Consider the following 17,732-nt stretch of genomic DNA (forward strand, 5'->3'; position numbering starts at 1 on the left):
ATTAAAAAAAATGTTTTTTAAAGGTGAAAAGTTCACATCATTTAATGGGACCCAGCTCTCTGGGGGGGACTAATGATGAGAAAAAAGAAAGGAACAAAGACATCATGGATAATTACACCAAGCAGACAAAGGCGGCCAGAACTATCTTATTTATTATAAAGATACACCGTGAAGAACAAACCCGACTGTATACTGAAGCCTGTAATGGTACATGCCAAAATGTACAGTACTATACAGAAAAGTGCATCGTCACAACAGATTAACAAACATTTTTTTTTCTTCTTCCAGAACTGTAAAAGCATCCCCCTTTATGTTCGTCTCAGAGAGGAGGGAATGTGATGGTAAGAGGCAGTACAGAGCATGGGCGAACACAATGGCAGGCAGCAGCGTGAGCAGGGCACGGACAGGTGGGATGGGAGGAGACGGAGTCACTGCTGGGTGAGAAAGGCACGGCCACGTCTAGGAGGAACACGAGACAGTCTGATGACCCGCAAAGATGCATGACAGACACCACTGACCACTGAGGCACAGAAAGGCGGGTAGAAATGGGGCAGGGAGGGATGAAGGACGTTTCCAAACACTCAAGTGGGCAGCAGGAATTGCAGGGAAGAGGAGGTGGGCGGGGCAGGGCGACAGTACAAGAGCAAGGCTAAACTCCTCTAAAATAGAAAGGCACTTTCACATGTACATACTACAGATGTACATTGACACAAGTAGGTAACAGTCACAAGCAGGAAGCTACCAGTACTGCAATTGGTCAAACCGACAGGAAAGGACAATACTGATTTAATTACGTGGGCAGGAGTTACCCTTAAGTATGCAGGTATATAGCAGTCTCTCTTGTTACACAGCCACTTACTATACTTTAAATATCTATAATAACCATCACACTACACATTGAACTTGGATGAATGCTCTAACAGGGGCATTCACAAATGCACGGCTTATATATTTTTTCTTTTACTAAACAATTTCTAAGATAAGCATTATGGAACCCAGTACAATTATTTAAACATACAAAATTCCCTACGCAATTTAAAGATACAGGTACCCTTCTCTATTATACCACATAGACTATTTTCTTTCTTTTTAAAGAAAGCATAATCGGGTAAGTGAAAGCTCAGATTCCAGCTTGTTTTACCCATCTGTGCCAAAGTCACCCTGTACCAAGTCCCATGCTCCAGCCCAGCTGGAGGTTGGGTTCTCAGCCCTGTAGGTGATCCAGAATAGCGGGCCTCTGCACATGGAAGGAGCCTTCAATTCTAAGCTGCTGTGTGTCTCAGGGCCTCTGTGGTGGACAACTGCAAGCAAGACTAAGTCCCAAATGCATTTTTCTGCATTCATAACCTCTCACTGCTATAGTCAGGAGTAAGTATCAAGCCACATCTGAAGTCTTCTTATCCCTAATAGACCCCTAGGCTTTTTAACATTGGATTTCAGAGGCTGTAATCATCAGATGATAGTTTTTTCAGTTAGTGGACTTCAGAGGCTATATCATTCCTAAAAGCTAAGGACACCACTACCAACCCATCCCCTTTTTTTCTTTTCACTAAATTATAAACCCATTTTGGGAATGGCAAAAGTACATAGGAAATTCTTACAGAATACAATTTGGCCCTTGGAGCTCTATATCATTTCATCACCGTTCATGACTAAGGTGGTAGATTACATGGGACCCTGCTGTAAATTATTCTTTGGATGGCTCAAGGGGCCCCATGGTCAGATTATGTTGTGTGAAGACATGTGAAACTATTGAACAATGGCATCAGCACTGAACGTGAACATGGAGCTCCACAGAGTGCCACTCAACAGGCTGAAACACTTTACTAACACTCATCAGAAAATGTGTACTAAGTACCTTCCTCTCTATCCTAATAATCCACTCCTCAGATCCCTAGCCAAACCAAAAAGCTGACTTGGTACAACTACTGCACTGACTTCTATAAATGGGACATGAACACAGTTGTATCAGCTGTGAATATATATACTTGTGCAGGTGGAATAAGGTTAATATTTATAGCATTATAATTTACCCACCATCAAAATGATCACCTCCCCAAACTGTCAGACGGCTAAGACTTTTGAAATGGAGAGGGGGACATAGCATCTCCAAGACTCATCTCCTTTTTTCTCTCCCTCTTCCCTGTGTCTTCCCTCTGTGCGCTGCACCTGTGGCCCTAAAGAAAGCCGTGAGGCAGGGGAAGCTTCTCAGCTGCTGCAGCTTTTAATGAGCTTTACTGGGTGTTATTTTGGGTCCTTTGCAAAGAAAGTGGTTACCTTGTCTTATCCTTGGACTCTTGAAGACTTACTAAACAAAGTAAGGAGAGGCCAGAACTTACTGAGTCCTTGCTCACTTGAAGGTCACATGCTTTGCTTGTTATTGAGGAAAAAGTCTGGAGGTGACGTTAGGAGTATAGGGAGAAAAAGTGAGGAGAAGCCAGAGAAAGGGAGTGATGGGGTACAATAGGAGCTGTTTGCTGAGAGATGGCACAGTCTCCCAGACTCTACAGCAGCACGTCCTCTGTCATCCAAGGCAGCAGAGGCCTGATTTGGCAGAAAGGCAACTGTTATTCCATTATAGTGGAAACACTAAGAGAGAAGACCCTGGGGAGGAATACCAGGGAGATGAAGGAATGAACTTGAGGGAGTAAGATCTAAAAGCTATAGTCAAAAGTTCATAGAAGGCATTTAAAAATAAATTCAGAACACTTGTGTCCTTCTCATGCATTTTGTTAACCTCTTACTCTTCCATTAGAGTAGGAAAATGGTTTTAAGAATCCTGATTATTTTTTAAAAAACTGAGGATTATAAAGGAAAGTTGAAAATTGTCAGAGAATTTAAGGGAGAACTGTTTAAAAGGGTTGGTGCTATTCAAAACTCAGTCCTAAGTGGGTCTCTGTGGTGTCAAAGGTCTGAACAACCACTGAATTTAGGGGAAATAAATTTAGGCTGAGCTGGGCCTCTTTTTCAATATGGCCAATAAAGAATCATTATGGAAATTCTAAGGCTTATAATTTATAACCATACCTGGAAATACTCGGGGGGGCTGCTGGGGGGAATTCCACTATTCAATCCATTTGTGAAATTAGGCCTCAGGCAAGCAATTGGCAATGTCATTTGAAAGATAATAATACTTCATTAATTTAATCTCTTTCTGCAAATAGAACAATTAATCTGGCAAATTGAGGTAGAGATCAAAGAAATTATTTTAGTACAGATCTTGATTTGTTTCTGCATGATGCATTCACCGGTGGGCCCATTAATTAAAGTTCGTGCTGTGCAGCTCTTAGGTGGACATGCAATTGGATGCCAGTTTGAAACTAAACCTAGAAGGCAATCAAGAGGTGTCCAGCAGGGTTTGTTCTGAGGCATCCATTTTTGTTTGTTTGTTTAACTCTGGAAGTTCAATGACAATGAGGATAAAATGCTCACAGGTCGATAGATAATATCAGCTCCAGTAGTGGGACAATGGTGATTTGTACCTTCATAGGAATAATTGCATTCAAGACAGTTTGGGGAGGGCCTCGGGATTAGCTCAGTGATAAAGTGTGTGTTTAGCATGCATGAGACCCTAAATTCAATCCCCAGCTCCCAAACTAAAAGAAACAAAAACAAAACAAAACAGAAACCAATTTTTAAGTTAGAGAAATATAGTAAAAATATGGGCTGAGGAAAAATTGTCTCTGTGCTAGGATGACAGAGAAAGAGAGTCTCTAGTTGAGCTCACTTGACTATGTGAGTTATATAGAGATTACATGCAAAAAAAAAAAAATCATGGTTCCAAGGTACAAAATTATGAGGAAATCACCCTGGAACCATAAGATAATCTTCCCACTGTGGCCTAGCAAGGCTTTTGAACTCAAGTACCATAGTCAGTTCTGGGTTGGCTCAAAGAGAAAAATGGAGAGGAGAGCTGGGATTTCAAATGCAGGCTTATCAGGCCTTTGTGATGTATTTAAAGGAAGCAAGGTAATTTTGTCAGAGAACACGTAGTGAATCAAGGATTCATGTCCTGTCTGCTCTCTCCATTTCCAAAGAGGATAACACAAGAATTTAGGGGACACATATTTTGTAGGCAGATATTGAACAACAGATTTTTTTTTTTTTTTTTTAGGGGTTGGTGGTATCACTAGAAAATCTTTAACATTAGACTATTCTAGTCCTTTCTAGGCCCTGATGGACTTGGACATCTCTGGGGCCTGATCATGCTTATGGAAGGATTCACATCTATAGCTTTGAGATGGCATCTCCCTCTCATTTCCCGGGTTCAGTTCAAGCAATAACTGTGAGATTCCACTCCCTTCACTGGTCTTTAAACTGAACCCGAGGAAATGACTGTTACAGAAAAGGCAATCATTCAACCCATTCAAGCCACGGGCTGAAGGTCCCACTGTGACAACTCTTTTTTAAGTTTTTAGCAGGAGCTTGACCCCTACTCTGAATGGAATCAGAGGTGCTCACTCTCAGCTGCCAAATAGTGCCATAATCTTTCAGCTATTACCCTAAGTGCCACAGACCAACACTGGTTCTACTCCAATAAAACCTGGCACTCAGATTCTCCTGCTTTCAGGAGATTCACCTGGGCTCCACTAAGCCTGAAGCACTGGAAAATGCGGGGAGTGGTGTTGCCTTCATTACAAGTGGTGCAGCATTGGATTTTCAAGTAAGTCTAAGTGTTTCTATTGTCTTTAAAATGACATATGTCCAGTTATTTAAAAAATTACAAAATACAAATGCCCGTGTTAAGTTAGCTAGTTGCAGACATTACATTCGACAACATAGAAAAGCCAAAAGATCTCCAGTTATAAGCACAAAACTAAGGAAAGTTATGGATCACTGACTTTTGTCACTAATCCGTTTCTTTTAAATCACCTCCCCTTATGCCTTTGCTCAGCTGGTTTTTACATCGTGCAAGACTTGTCTGTTGGACCCTGGGAAGGTGGGGCAGGTCCTATGGTCGGATTTGTTTTTGGAAGAACAGCAGGTTTTGGCCTAAGGGCTGGGGGCTTCAGCTGCACGCCCATTCTGGGTGCCACCATAGGCTTGAAAGTACTCATTGTGTCACTGGAGGAGCTAGTGCTACGTCGAATCTGAGGCTCTGAGCTCCTGAGGGCAATGTTGTGCAAAGGGCTGAGAGATTCTGTGGAAGTAGCAGGGGTGGGAGAGTTTTTCACTTGTTCCAAGGTATCCAGCACCACATCAGGGGCATGCTTTGCTGTGCTCTGTCTCTCCAGTTCCCGGAGTTCATTCAAAGCAGTGTTCATTGTCTCTTCAATATCCTATTGAAAAATAGATGGAAAAACAGACTGAAAATGAATACTAAAGTATAGAAACCCATACATTTCATTTCAAAGAAAACAATCCAGCAGAGCATAGTCTACAGAGTGTATAAATATAGTGCCATCCCATGCAATTAGTTTGACTCTAAAAGTTCAGGAGACCAAGATGGGGCAATATCACAAACATTTGCCATTCTAAGGCACTAGGAAGCCTCTTGGTATTTTCTACCTTGCATGCTGACTTATCTTTTTTTAAATGTATTTTTTTAAAAAATATTTTTAGTTGTTGTTGGACCTTTATTTTATTTATTTATATGTGGTGCTGAGAATTGAACCCAGTGCCTCACACATGCTAGGCAAGTGCTATATCACTGAGCTGCAACCCCAGCCCTTAAGTGTATTTTTCTTACTGGAGCATTATAGTTACACATAGTGCATGGGTTCATTTTCACAAAATCATACATGCATGTAATTTGATTTCAATCCTCTTTCTCCCCATTTACCTCCTAGCTCCCCCTCCTTATTTTCCTTCCTCTATTCCACTTATCTTCTTTTTACACCTTTTTAAAATTTTTTTATTGGTACTTTCTACATATACATAAAGTATAGAAATTTCCTGTGGCATATTTATATATGCATAGAATGTAATTTTGTTAACTTGATTCTATATTCCACTTTCCCATCCCTCCTCCCTCCCTCATCTTCTTCTACTCCACTAATCTTCCCTTTATCTTTATGATATTGGAACACCCACCCCAATCTTCTTTCCCTTATTTTTCTCTAGCTTCCACATATGACAGAAACATTCAACCTGTGATTTCCTGAGTCTGGATTATTTCACTTAGTATGATGTTCTCCTTTTCCATCTATTTACTAGCAAATGCCATAATTTCATTCTTCTTTATGGTTGAGTAAAACCATATTGTGTATATATACCACATTTTCTTGATTCATTCATCTACTGATGGGTATCTGGGCTGATTCCATAATTTAGCCATTGTGAATTGTTCTGCTGTAATATATATAATGAAGTGGCTATATCACTACAGTAGGCTGGTTTTAATTCTTTTGGATAAATACCAAGGAGTGGGAGACCTAGGTCAGAGGTGGTTTTATTTCTAGTATTTTGAGGAATCTCCATACTGCTTTCCAGAATGTTTGTATTAAATTTGCAGACCCACCTACAAAGTATAAGTTTACCCTCCCCCACAACCTCTCCAGAATTTATTATTGTGTACTTGATAATTGCCATTCTTACTGGAGTGAGATGAATCTTTGTGTAGTTTTGATTTGTATTTCCCTGATTGTTAGAGATGTTGAACATTTTTTTTCATATATTTCTTGGCCATTTAGTTTTTCTTCTTTTGAGAAGTGTCTATTTAGTTCTCTTGCCCATTTGTGGGGGATAAATATTATTTTTTTTGCATGTTAAGATTTTTGAGTTCTTTCTATATTCTGGATATTAATCTCCTGTCAGAGGCACAGAGGACAAAGATTTACTCTGCTCACACTCTTAATCATGTCCTTTTTAATCTGATGACATCCCACTTATTGATTCTTGGTTTTCTTCTTGAGCTTCAGGGGTCTTGTTAAGGAAGTTGGTGCCTACACTTTTATGATTAAGTGCTGACTTTGTTTTCTTCTAGCAGTTGAAAGGTTTCCGGTCTAATTCCTAAGTCTTTGATCCATTTTGATTTGACTTTGTGAGGGTGAGAGAAATCTAATTTCATTCTTCTACATATGGATATCCAGTTTTCCCAACACCATTTGTTAAAAAGGCTATCTTTTCTCCAGCATATATTTTTGGCACCTTTGTCCAGCTTATCAGACAGCAATTAGTATATGGGTTTGCATCTGTGTCCTCTATTGTATTCCATTAGTCTTCATGTCTATTTTGATGCCAGTACCATGCTGGTTTTGTTACTGTAGTTCTGTAGTATAATTTAAAGTCGGTATTGTGATGTCTCCTGCATCAAATTTCTTTCTTAGTATTGCTTTGGCTATTCTGGGCCTCTTAGTCTTCTTAATGAATTTAAGGGCCAATTTTTTTCTAATTCCATTTCCTGTCTTCTATTGATTTGGAATCAGTTTGTTCTTCCTTTTTAAGGACTTGAGGTGGAACATAAGCTTATTTATTTGGGATCTTTTTGTTGAACCAAGCTTATCTCCCTACATCAAAACCCACTGGATCATGGGGTATTATCTTTTTGATGTGTTTTTGAATGCAGTTTGCTAATATTTTATTAAGGATTTTTGCATATACAGTCATCAGGGGTATTTTTTTCTTATTTATATATGACAGTGGAATGCATTATGATTCTTATTACACATATAGAGCACAATTTTTCATATTTCTGGTTGTATACACAGTATATTCACACCAATTCATGTCTTCACACCTGTACTTTGGATAATAATAATCATCACATTCCATCATCATTAATAACCCTATGTCCACTCCCTTCCCCTCCAATCCCTCTGTAATATAAATATTGAGGGGTTATATCACTATAGTATGCTGATTTTGGATAAATACCAAGGAGTGGGACATCTGGTATTTTTTTAAAAAATTGTTTATTTATTTATTTTTTATTGTTGGTTGTTCAAAACATTACATAGTTCTTCATATATCATATTTCACAGTTTGATTCAAGTGGGTTATGAACTCCCAATTTTACCCCGTATACAGATTGCTGTATCACATCAGCTACCCTTCCATTGATTTACATATTGCCATTCTAGTGTCTGATGTATTCTGCTGTCTATCCTATTCTCTACTATTCCCCCTCCCCTCCCCTCCCCTCCCCTCCCCTTTTCTCTCTCTACCCCCTCTACTGTAAATAATTTCTTCCACTTGTATTATCTTGTCTTACCCCTCCTTTCCTCTTATATGTAATTTTGTATAACCCTGAGGATCACCTTCCATTTCCATGCGATTTCCCTTCTCACTCCCTTTCCCTCCCACCTCTCATCCCTGTTTAATGTTAATCTTCTTCTCAAGCTCTTCGTCCCTACCCTGTCCTTGGTTACTCCCCTTATACCAAAGGAGTCATTTGGCATTTGTTTTTTAAAGATTGGCTAGCTTCACTTAGCATAATCTGCTCTAATGCCATCCATTTCCCTCCAAATTGTATGATTTTGTCATTTTTTAATGCGGAATAATACTCCATTGTGTATAAATGCCACATTTTTTTTATCCATTCATCTATTGAAGGGCATCTAGGTTGGTTCCACAATCTTGCTATCGTGAATTGTGCTGCTATGAACATCGATGTAGCAGTGTCCCTGTAGCATGCTCTTATTAGGTGTTTAGGGAATAGACTGAGAAGGGGAATAGCTGGGTCAAATGGTGGTTCCATTCCCAGCTTTCCAAGAAATCTCCATACTGCTTTCCAAATTGGCTGCACCAATTTGCAGTCCCACCCACAATGAACAAGTGTACCCTTTTCCCTGCATCCTCTCCAGCACTTTGGTATTTTTTTTAACATAAGCACTCAATATAATAAATTTTCCTCTTTAGAACTGCTTCACACTATCCCAGAGCTTTGATATGTTTTATCATATATGTTTTCATTTTTTTCTAAGAATTTCTTGTTTTCGTCTTTGATCCATTCTTTATTTAGTCTGTGTTTATGTGGTTTATATTCTTTTTCTTGTTGTTGATTTCTAGTTTCATTCCATTATGATTTGATGGAATGCATGAGGTTATATCAATTTTTTGTATTTTCTAAAATTTACATTGTGACCTAGAATATGGTTAATTTTGGAAAAGGTAGCATTAAAAGAAAGTTAATTCAGTTGTTTTGGGGTGAAATAGTCTGTAAATATTCATTAGGTCCATTTGATTTATAGTATTATTTGAGTCAGTAATATCTTTATTGATTTTATATTTGGATGACTTATTGGTGATAATGGTGTTTTGATAATACAATATCATTTAACAATACAATATTACTGTTTTGGGATTATCTGGGGTTTAATGTTAAGAATTATCTTTTTTTTAATGTGATTAGGTGCACTAACATTTGGGGCATATATATTTACTATCATTATATCTCTTGTTCCCTTACCAGGATATAGTGATCTTCTAATTAATTTTTCTGTCTCTTCTGATTAATTTTTTGCTTAAAATCTGCTTTGTCAGGCATTCTGACTTATTGATATGGAATTCTATTTCAATTCATGATAAAGGATTGCTTAAATTTAAACTGCAGCAATCTCTCAAGAAATATAAATAAGTAGGATCTTTCAAGAAATATAAATAAATAGATTATCCTTTGGATAACTCCTGGAAGTTCTTCAGAATTCAGTTTAGGTCCTTCCCTGATGTCATTATCCAGTGGATTTCAATGGATGTGGTACTATCCCATTGTGGGCATATTTGTAATATGGTGTGTGTGTGTGTGTGTGTGAGAGAGAGAGAGCACGTGCGCGCATGTGCATACGTATGTCCTAAATGTCATAATAATGAGGTGATATCCTAGGCATTCTGTTGTCAGGGGTCGGACATACCAGATATCTTATAAGTACCCTGGATAGTTCATATAATGAACTGTCCTGCATATTGTTCAATTTTTGAATGTTTTCTATAGACATTTGTATAGATGAAAACTCTATTTATAATAATCAGAACTTAGAACCCACCTCTTAAATTTTCAAATATTTTAATTGACACATAATCATATACATATTTATGGGATACAGTGTGATATTTTAACACAGACACATATAATGTGCAATTAGATTATATTTTGAAGTATATTTGTCACCTTATTTCTTTGTGTTGGGGGCATTTAAAATATTCTCTATTAGCTATTTTAAAATATTTAATTAAATACTGTCAATCATAGTTACCCTATGGTGCTACAGAACACTAGAAAATATTTCTTAATCCAAATGCACACCTGAATCAGCAATGGTCCTCTCTCCAAACTAATCCCCACCCTTTGAAGACTCTTGCAGTCACTTCTCTACTATGTACTTGTATGGAATCAATTTTTAGTTTCCACATTTACATAAAATAGCTGATATTTGATTTTATGTGCCTGACTTATTTATGTCACATAATTTTCTTCATTTCCATCCATGCTGCCATAAATGACAGATTTCATTCATTTTTATGGCTGAATAATATTCCATTGTTTCTATATATCACATTTTCTGTATCTATTCATCTCTTAATGGATAATGGATGAACTTTGGTTAGGCTAATTCCACACCTAGGTTATTGTGAACAGTACTGTGACAAATATAGGAGTGCAGATATCTCTTTGACATACAGATTTTCTTTCCTTTGGATATAAGCCCAGGATGTTTTGGTTACTATAGCATTGTAGTGTGTTCTGAAGTAAGATACCGTGATGCCTCGCTTTATTCTTGTTGCTTAGGGTTGCTTTAGTTAGTTGGGATTTTTGTGGCTCCATACAGATTTTAGGAGTGTTGTTTTCCCCTATTTCTGTGAAGAATGTCATTAGCATTTTGATAGGAATTACGCTGAATTAGGATGGCATGAACATTTTAATAACATTAACTCTTCCAATCCATGAACATGGGATATCGTTCCATTTTTTGGTGCCCTCTTCAATTTATTTCACCAGTGTTTTTACATAAACTATGTTATTCTAACTATATTTTACCTATGGGTTTGCCATACATAGCTTTATTTATTTATTTATTTATTTATTTATTTATTTATTTATTTATTTATTTATTATGGTACTAGGGATTGAACCTAAGGCTTTGCACATGCTAGGTAAGCGCTCTACCACTGAGCTATATCCCCAGTCCCTTTTATTTTTCATTTTAAGACAGGCTCTTTCTTAAGTTTCCCAGGCTGTCCTCAAACTTATGATTCTCTGGCCTCAGCTTCCTGAGTAGCTAGGATTCACACCTGAATATGGCCTTGTTTTTTCAAAAAATATTTATTTTTTAACTGATATATAAAACACAAAATTGTACATGTTAGCAAGGTACCATGTCTGGACATATATTTATATATTTATACCTATATGTGTGTGTGTGTATATATATATATATATATTTATTTATATCTATGTGTATGTGTGTTTCAAACATTTTTCATTGCTTTATGGTAAAACTTTCAAAATTCTTTATTTTAGCTTTTTTCAATGTACAGTACATTGTTATCCATAGTCAACCTACAATGCAAGAGCACACCATCACTTCTTCCTCCTATAGAACTTTCACTTACTACCCATTAACCAACTTTTCTCTACCCCTCCCTCTTTATATGGCCTTAATTGTGAGCTATGTTCCTTCTACATAGTTCATTCTCAAATTTTTTGAGGGTTTTTATCATCAAAGGATACATGTCTTGTCTGTGTCTTTGAGATGATCATAGGGTTCTGTCCTTCATTTTATGAATGTGATATATCACATTTGTTGATTTCCATGTGGTGAACCATCCTTACATATCTGGGATAAATCCCAATTGACCAAGGTGCATAATCTTTGTGATGTGCTTTCATATTTGGTTTTCTAGTATTTTGATGAGAATTTCTGTACCTATGCTGATCAGGAATATTGGTCTGCAATTTTCTTTTTTAAATTGTTGTGTCTTCTGGTTTTGGTGTTAGGGTAATGTTGAATTTACAAAACAAGTTTTGGAAGAATTCTTTTCTTATCAGTTTTTTGGAATAATTTGAGAATAATTGGTATTAGTTCTTCTTTAAGCATTTGGTAGAATTCAGCAGTGAGGTCCCTGGGCTTTTCTTTGATGGGAGACTTTACTGCTTCAATCTTATAACTTGTTACTGGCCTGTTTAGACATTCTATTTCTTCATGATTCAGTTTTGGTAAATTTTATGCATCCAGGAATTTATCCTTTTCTTCCAGATTTTTCAATTTGTTGGTGTATAGTTGCTCACTGACTGTATCTAATGATCCTTGGTATTTCTGTGATATGACTTACAATTTTTTTTTCATTTTAAATTTTATTTATGTGATCCTACTTTCTTTTTTTCCAGTAGGATAGCTAAAGGTTCGTTAATTTTGTTTTTATCTTTTCAAAAAATAAACTTTTATTGATCTCTTTCTCTCTCTTTTAGTCTCACTTTCATTTATTTCTGCTCTCATATTTATTATTTCCTTTCTTCTACTAATATAGATTTGGCTTGTTATTGTTTTTCCAGTTTCTAGTTGCATCATGTTAGTCAGCTTTTCATCGCTGTGACCACAATACCTGACAAAAATAATATAAGGAGGGAAGATTTATTTTGAGCGTGGTTTAAGAAGTTTCAGTCTGTGGCTCCATTACTTTGGGCCTGAGGTGAAGCAGAACATCATGGCAGATAGTTGTGGCAGAGAAAGCAGCTCAGCTTATGGCAGTCAGGAGGCGGAATAAGAGGGAGAGAGGAGGGGCCAGCGACAAATACCCTCCCAGGGCACACTGCCAGTGACTTACGTTCTCAAACCACGCCTCCCATTGCTAACAAGTTTCCACTACCTCTCAGTAGTCCATTCAGCTATCAGTGGACTAATCTGCTAATATGGTCAGAGCCCTCTTGATTCAGTCACTTCTTAAAAGCCCTGCCTCAGAACATTCCTGCACCAGGGACCAAGCCTATAACACAAGAGACTCTGGGGGACATTTTAGATCCAATCATAACACATTATAAGGTTGTTTATGTAAAATCTACTTTTTTTTGAATGCAGACCCTTATTGCTTTAAATTTCTCTCTCAGTACTGTTCTTGTTATACCGCTTAGGTTTGGTAGGTTGTGTTCCCATTTTCACTTATTTTAAGACATTTTAAAATTCTCCTAATTGTTTCTTCATTGATCTACTCCATTTAGGAGCATGCTTTTAAATTTCAATATATTGTATGTGTATGATTCCCACTTTTTAATTTTATGTCACCTGGCAAGAGAAGATACGAGTTCAAACTTTTTGAATTCGTTGAGACTTGTGTTTTGGCCTCACATATGATCTATTCTGAAGAATGTTCCATGTACTGATGAGAAGAATGTGTATTCTGTAGCTACTCGATGAAATGTTTTGTAAGTGTTTGTTAGGTCGTTTAATCTATAGTACAGTTTAGCTCTGCTATTTCTTTGTTGATTTTCTGTCTGAATGATCAGTCCACTGATAGGATTGGGGTGTTAAAATCCCCATCTATTATTGTATTGGAGTCTATTGCTTACTTTAGATCTAATAATACTTGCTTTATATATTTGGGTAGGCTGGTATTGGGTATAATTATATTTAAATTTTCTGAGTTGATTCTTTTATTATTACATAATGGCTTTGATTCTTTTTACAGTTTTTGATGTAAAGTCTGTTTTCATCTGCATATAGCTACTCTTGCTTCCTATTAGATTGTTTGAATAGAGTATCTTTTCCACTCCTTCACTTTCAGTCTGTACCTTTACTGGTGAGAACAGTTTCTTTTAGGCAGCATACAACTGGGTCTTGGGTTTCTTTCTTTCTTTTTTACAAATTAATTCTGCTAGTCTTTACTTTCTTTTTCAGTATTGGGATTGAATTTGGGCACTCAACCACTGAGCCACATCCCCAGCCCTATTTTGTATTTTATTTAGAGAAAGAGTCTCACTCAGTTATTCAGCACCTCACTTTTGCTGAGGCTGGCTTTGAACTCATAATCCTCCTGCCCCCCTGCCTCAGCTTCCCAAGCCCCTGGGATTACAGGCATGTGCCACTGCATCTGGCTCAGTCTTTACTTTTTAATTGGGGAATTTAATTTGTTACACTAGAAGTTATTATTGTTCGGTAAGGACTAGCTCTTGTCATTTTAATTGTTTTCTGATTGTTTTGTATATTTTCTTCCTCTCATTAATTTTTGTGGTTTGGTGGGATTCTATAGTGGTAACGTTTGATTCATAACTTTCTTTTTTTTTGCTGTGTATCTAAGTTATCAGTTTTAGATTTTCATATGTTGCCATGATGATAGTTATCTCCATTTCACTTCTAAATTTGGGACTCCCTTAGCATTATTTTTTTAGAAATTTTTTAATATTTATTTTTTAGTTTTCAGCGGACACAACATTTTTGTTTGTATGTGGTGCTGAGGATCCAACCCCGGGGCCACACGCACGCACGCACGCCAGGCGAGTGCGCTACTGCTTGAGCCACATCCCTAGCCCCTTCCTTAGCATTTTTTGTAGGGCTGGCCTACTTGTGATAAATTCCCTCAGTTTTTGTTTGTCTAGGAAAGATTTTTCTCCTTCATTTCTGAAGGATGGCTTTGATGGGTATAATCTTTTCTATAAGTTTTTTTCTTTCAGCACTTTTAATATATCACTCTGTTCTCTCCTGGCTTTTAAGCTTTCTGTTGAGAAATCTGCTGTTAGTCTAACTGGGATTCTCTTATATGTGACTTGTTTTGCTACAGTTAAAATTCTTTGAGTTTGACTTTTTTTTTTTTTTTAACTTTTGACCATTTAATTAATAATGTGACTCAAAGAAGATCTTTTTGATCTAACTGTTATTCTTTGAACTTCAAGGATCTAGATGTCCACTCTCAAGAGTTGGGTAGTTTTAGCTATTGTTTCATGAATATACTTTCTCTGCTATCTTCTCCCTTTGGAACCCACATATTAGGAATATTTGTTACGTACTTGTGTCCCATTGGTGTTTTCACCTTTTATTCTTTTCTCTCTTTTGCCCCCCGCCCCTGCTTTTTTTTTTTTTTTTTAACTCTGAGTTGATTCAAATTCAGTGATTCTTTCTTCTGCTTCATTTAGTTTCTTATCATGGTTCTCAATTGTATCTTTTTACTCCTTTCATTGAATTCTTCAGCTGCAAGATTAATAACATCTACTGAATTTCTCATTCAGATTATGAGTGGTTTTCCCAGCTTAATGAAATTGTTTTCTCTTATATGTCACTGAGCTTCCCTAGGATTATGATTTTCAAGCATTTTGTAAATTTCCTTTTCTTTGGGGCCTGCTGCTGGAGAATTATTGTGTTCTATTTATTTTTGTTTCTCTGTTGTTATCTGCATACCCACTGCAACAGTCACCTTTTCCAGATTTATAGATCTTTTTCCAGAGGAACAGATTTTTTTCTTATGGATAGGTCCTACAGTTTTGGTTGGGCATAGTGTGTCAGCTTTGAACCTGGGTGGTTATGATTTCTGTGCAGTTTCTGTGGTTGCTTTATTGTTCTAGACTGAAGATATCTGTGACTCCAGAAATATGACACGGTTTTGCTGGGGAGTGGAGTTACCACTCGACTCACTGTTTGGCTAGGACACAGGTGCAAACAGGCACCATGGGCTGGTGGCTGTACGGCAGGATTTTTAGTGGGTGGGGCTGCCATCTGACTTTCTGTTGGATTGGGTACCAGGCCTCTGTGAGTACTGTCAGCTGTCACTGTACAGCGGGCTCATGGGAAAGAGGTCAGAGCCCTGCCTGGAAAGCTATTAGGCCAAGCAGAGGTGCACATACTCCTCCAGCTGGGTGGCCTCCTCTCTGGGCAAGACCACTTGCTCCCTAGGGATTGAAGCACAGTATGGTTTTGGCAGCTGAGATGTTAATCTTTCTTGCTGTATCTAGACTCCGAGCAGCCAAGGTTGGGGTGCTGTAGCACTCATGTGAGAATTATGGAATGACAGCAGAGACTCAAAAATGAAGGCATTCTGTGGTTATTCATCCCCAAGAGCAGAACATACTCTAGCAGTGGGCCTAGTTTTAAGATGATGCTTAGGTCACGGTGTTTGGAGGGCACACGATGTGTGGTCCTACTCTGGCAATACAACACTTGTACTCTGCGCAACTCTCCAAACTGTATTTGGAACCTCTGAGGCCTGCAGGGGTCTCCAGGCAAGGGAGATGGTTGGGAGAGGCAGGGCCCCCCTCTTTCCTCTCTATGGTGCTATCTTGGCTTTTCATGCCCGAAGGGACCATACCACTTCCTTACGACTCTCTGGTGTATCTTTTCAGTCACTCCAGTTGAATTATGGTTATTTATTCTTTAAATAAAATTAAAATTTAAATTAAATTAAAAACTTATTTATTTGGTACTGGGGATTGAACCCAGAGGGCATTTTACCAGAGTTCATCCCCAGTCCTTTTTACTTTTCATTTTAAGACAGGGTCTCACTAAGTTGTTGAGGCTGGCCTCAAACCTGTGATCCTTCTACCTCAGCCTCTTGAGTTACTGGGATTATAGGTGTGCACCTCTGCACCTGTTTATTCTTTATTGTGGCCCTATTTTGTGGTGGAGACAAGTTATCATCTTGCTCACACCAATGTCTCATTCTTTTTTGTATTGTGAAAGCTGTCAAAATAAAAATGCAACCTCTTTTTGTCAAGTCCTATCCAAAAAAGTAAATGAAGCCGGAAGGTTACACAGGAGGGGATCTCAGGCATGTATGAACAAAACTGTTCATAAAAGACTTTGCTAGAACTACAACCTTGAACAAAGGCCACTGTAACCTTACACAAAAAATACTTCTGCAAGGACATCTGCACAGCAATTGTCTATTCAAACTTGAACCGGCACCACCCCTGCTATTAGTCCTTGTAGCCAGTGATTACTATTTCATGATAATGTAATGCTCCTCATTTCCCCTTTAAAAATGTCTGTGTCCCTTAGCCTCTTTGAATATTCTCATAATTTACTGCAGCACACATGTTCCATTTACAATGTTCTGCTGTCCCTGAATAAATTTCATTATTCTTTGGAGAATGTCTCTCTGTTGTTTAGGTTGATAATATAGAAAGACTAGATATTTTTTCATGGTGCTAAATTTTCCAGAAGTGTAACTACTGTATAAATTATTGTTTGCTTTGATTGGAACTGCATGGCCAAGAGGTGTCTACCCTTTTGGAAAAAATCATATCACTAATGGGAATGCCTTTTACAGAATGTAAGTTAACTGAATTAACTTGATAGTCCCATATTCATGTACATTTTTAATTGCTGCATTTATGGAAATTCTACGTGTAGGTAATAGCATTTTGCCACTTTATTTGTCTTCTAGTGTAGTCGATAATTAACACACATAGGAGGAATAAGTTCTAGTATTCTAGAGCATAGTAGGGCAGCTGTAGTTCACAATACATTTTATATTTTATAAAGAACTAGAAGAGAGACTTTGAAGGATACAGACTTAAAGAAATGATAAACATCCTAGGAGATGGAAATGTTAATTACCTTCATTTGATCATTACATATTGTGTATATATATATATTTAATTATTGTATTATACCCCATGTTTACTTAAAAAGTCAACTGAGTTGATATGATGGAGAGTTGGGCTCAAGCTTCTTCACAGCAAATGAAACAAGAACATGAAAAGAGAGCCTGCAGAATGGGAGAAAATCTTTACCACCTGCATCTCTGATAGAGCATGTATCTCCAGGATATACAAAGAACTCAAAAAAATCAACACCAGAAAACCAAATAACCTAATCAATAAATGGGCAAAAGAATTGAACAGATACTTCACAGAAGAAGAAACATGAATA

General features: G+C 37.4%; 1 protein-coding gene across 5 annotated transcripts in view; it reads right to left on the bottom strand.

The window, feature by feature from the left end:
* Window positions 1-134: 134 nt before the first annotated feature.
* Srgap1 (SLIT-ROBO Rho GTPase activating protein 1) overlaps window positions 135-17,732 on the bottom strand; it is a 279,415-nt gene continuing 261,817 nt past the window's right edge. For all 5 annotated transcript variants that reach the window (XM_005328689.4, XM_005328688.5, XM_078053214.1 and 2 more), the window contains one exon: window positions 135-5,279. In XM_005328689.4, the coding sequence (XP_005328746.1) occupies window positions 4,902-5,279 (378 nt within the window). In that variant the 3' untranslated portion in view covers window positions 135-4,901. The remainder of the gene's footprint in view (window positions 5,280-17,732) is intronic.

Source organism: Ictidomys tridecemlineatus, chromosome 6 (assembly GCF_052094955.1).
Source record: "Ictidomys tridecemlineatus isolate mIctTri1 chromosome 6, mIctTri1.hap1, whole genome shotgun sequence".
Lineage (NCBI taxonomy): Eukaryota > Metazoa > Chordata > Mammalia > Rodentia > Sciuridae > Ictidomys > Ictidomys tridecemlineatus.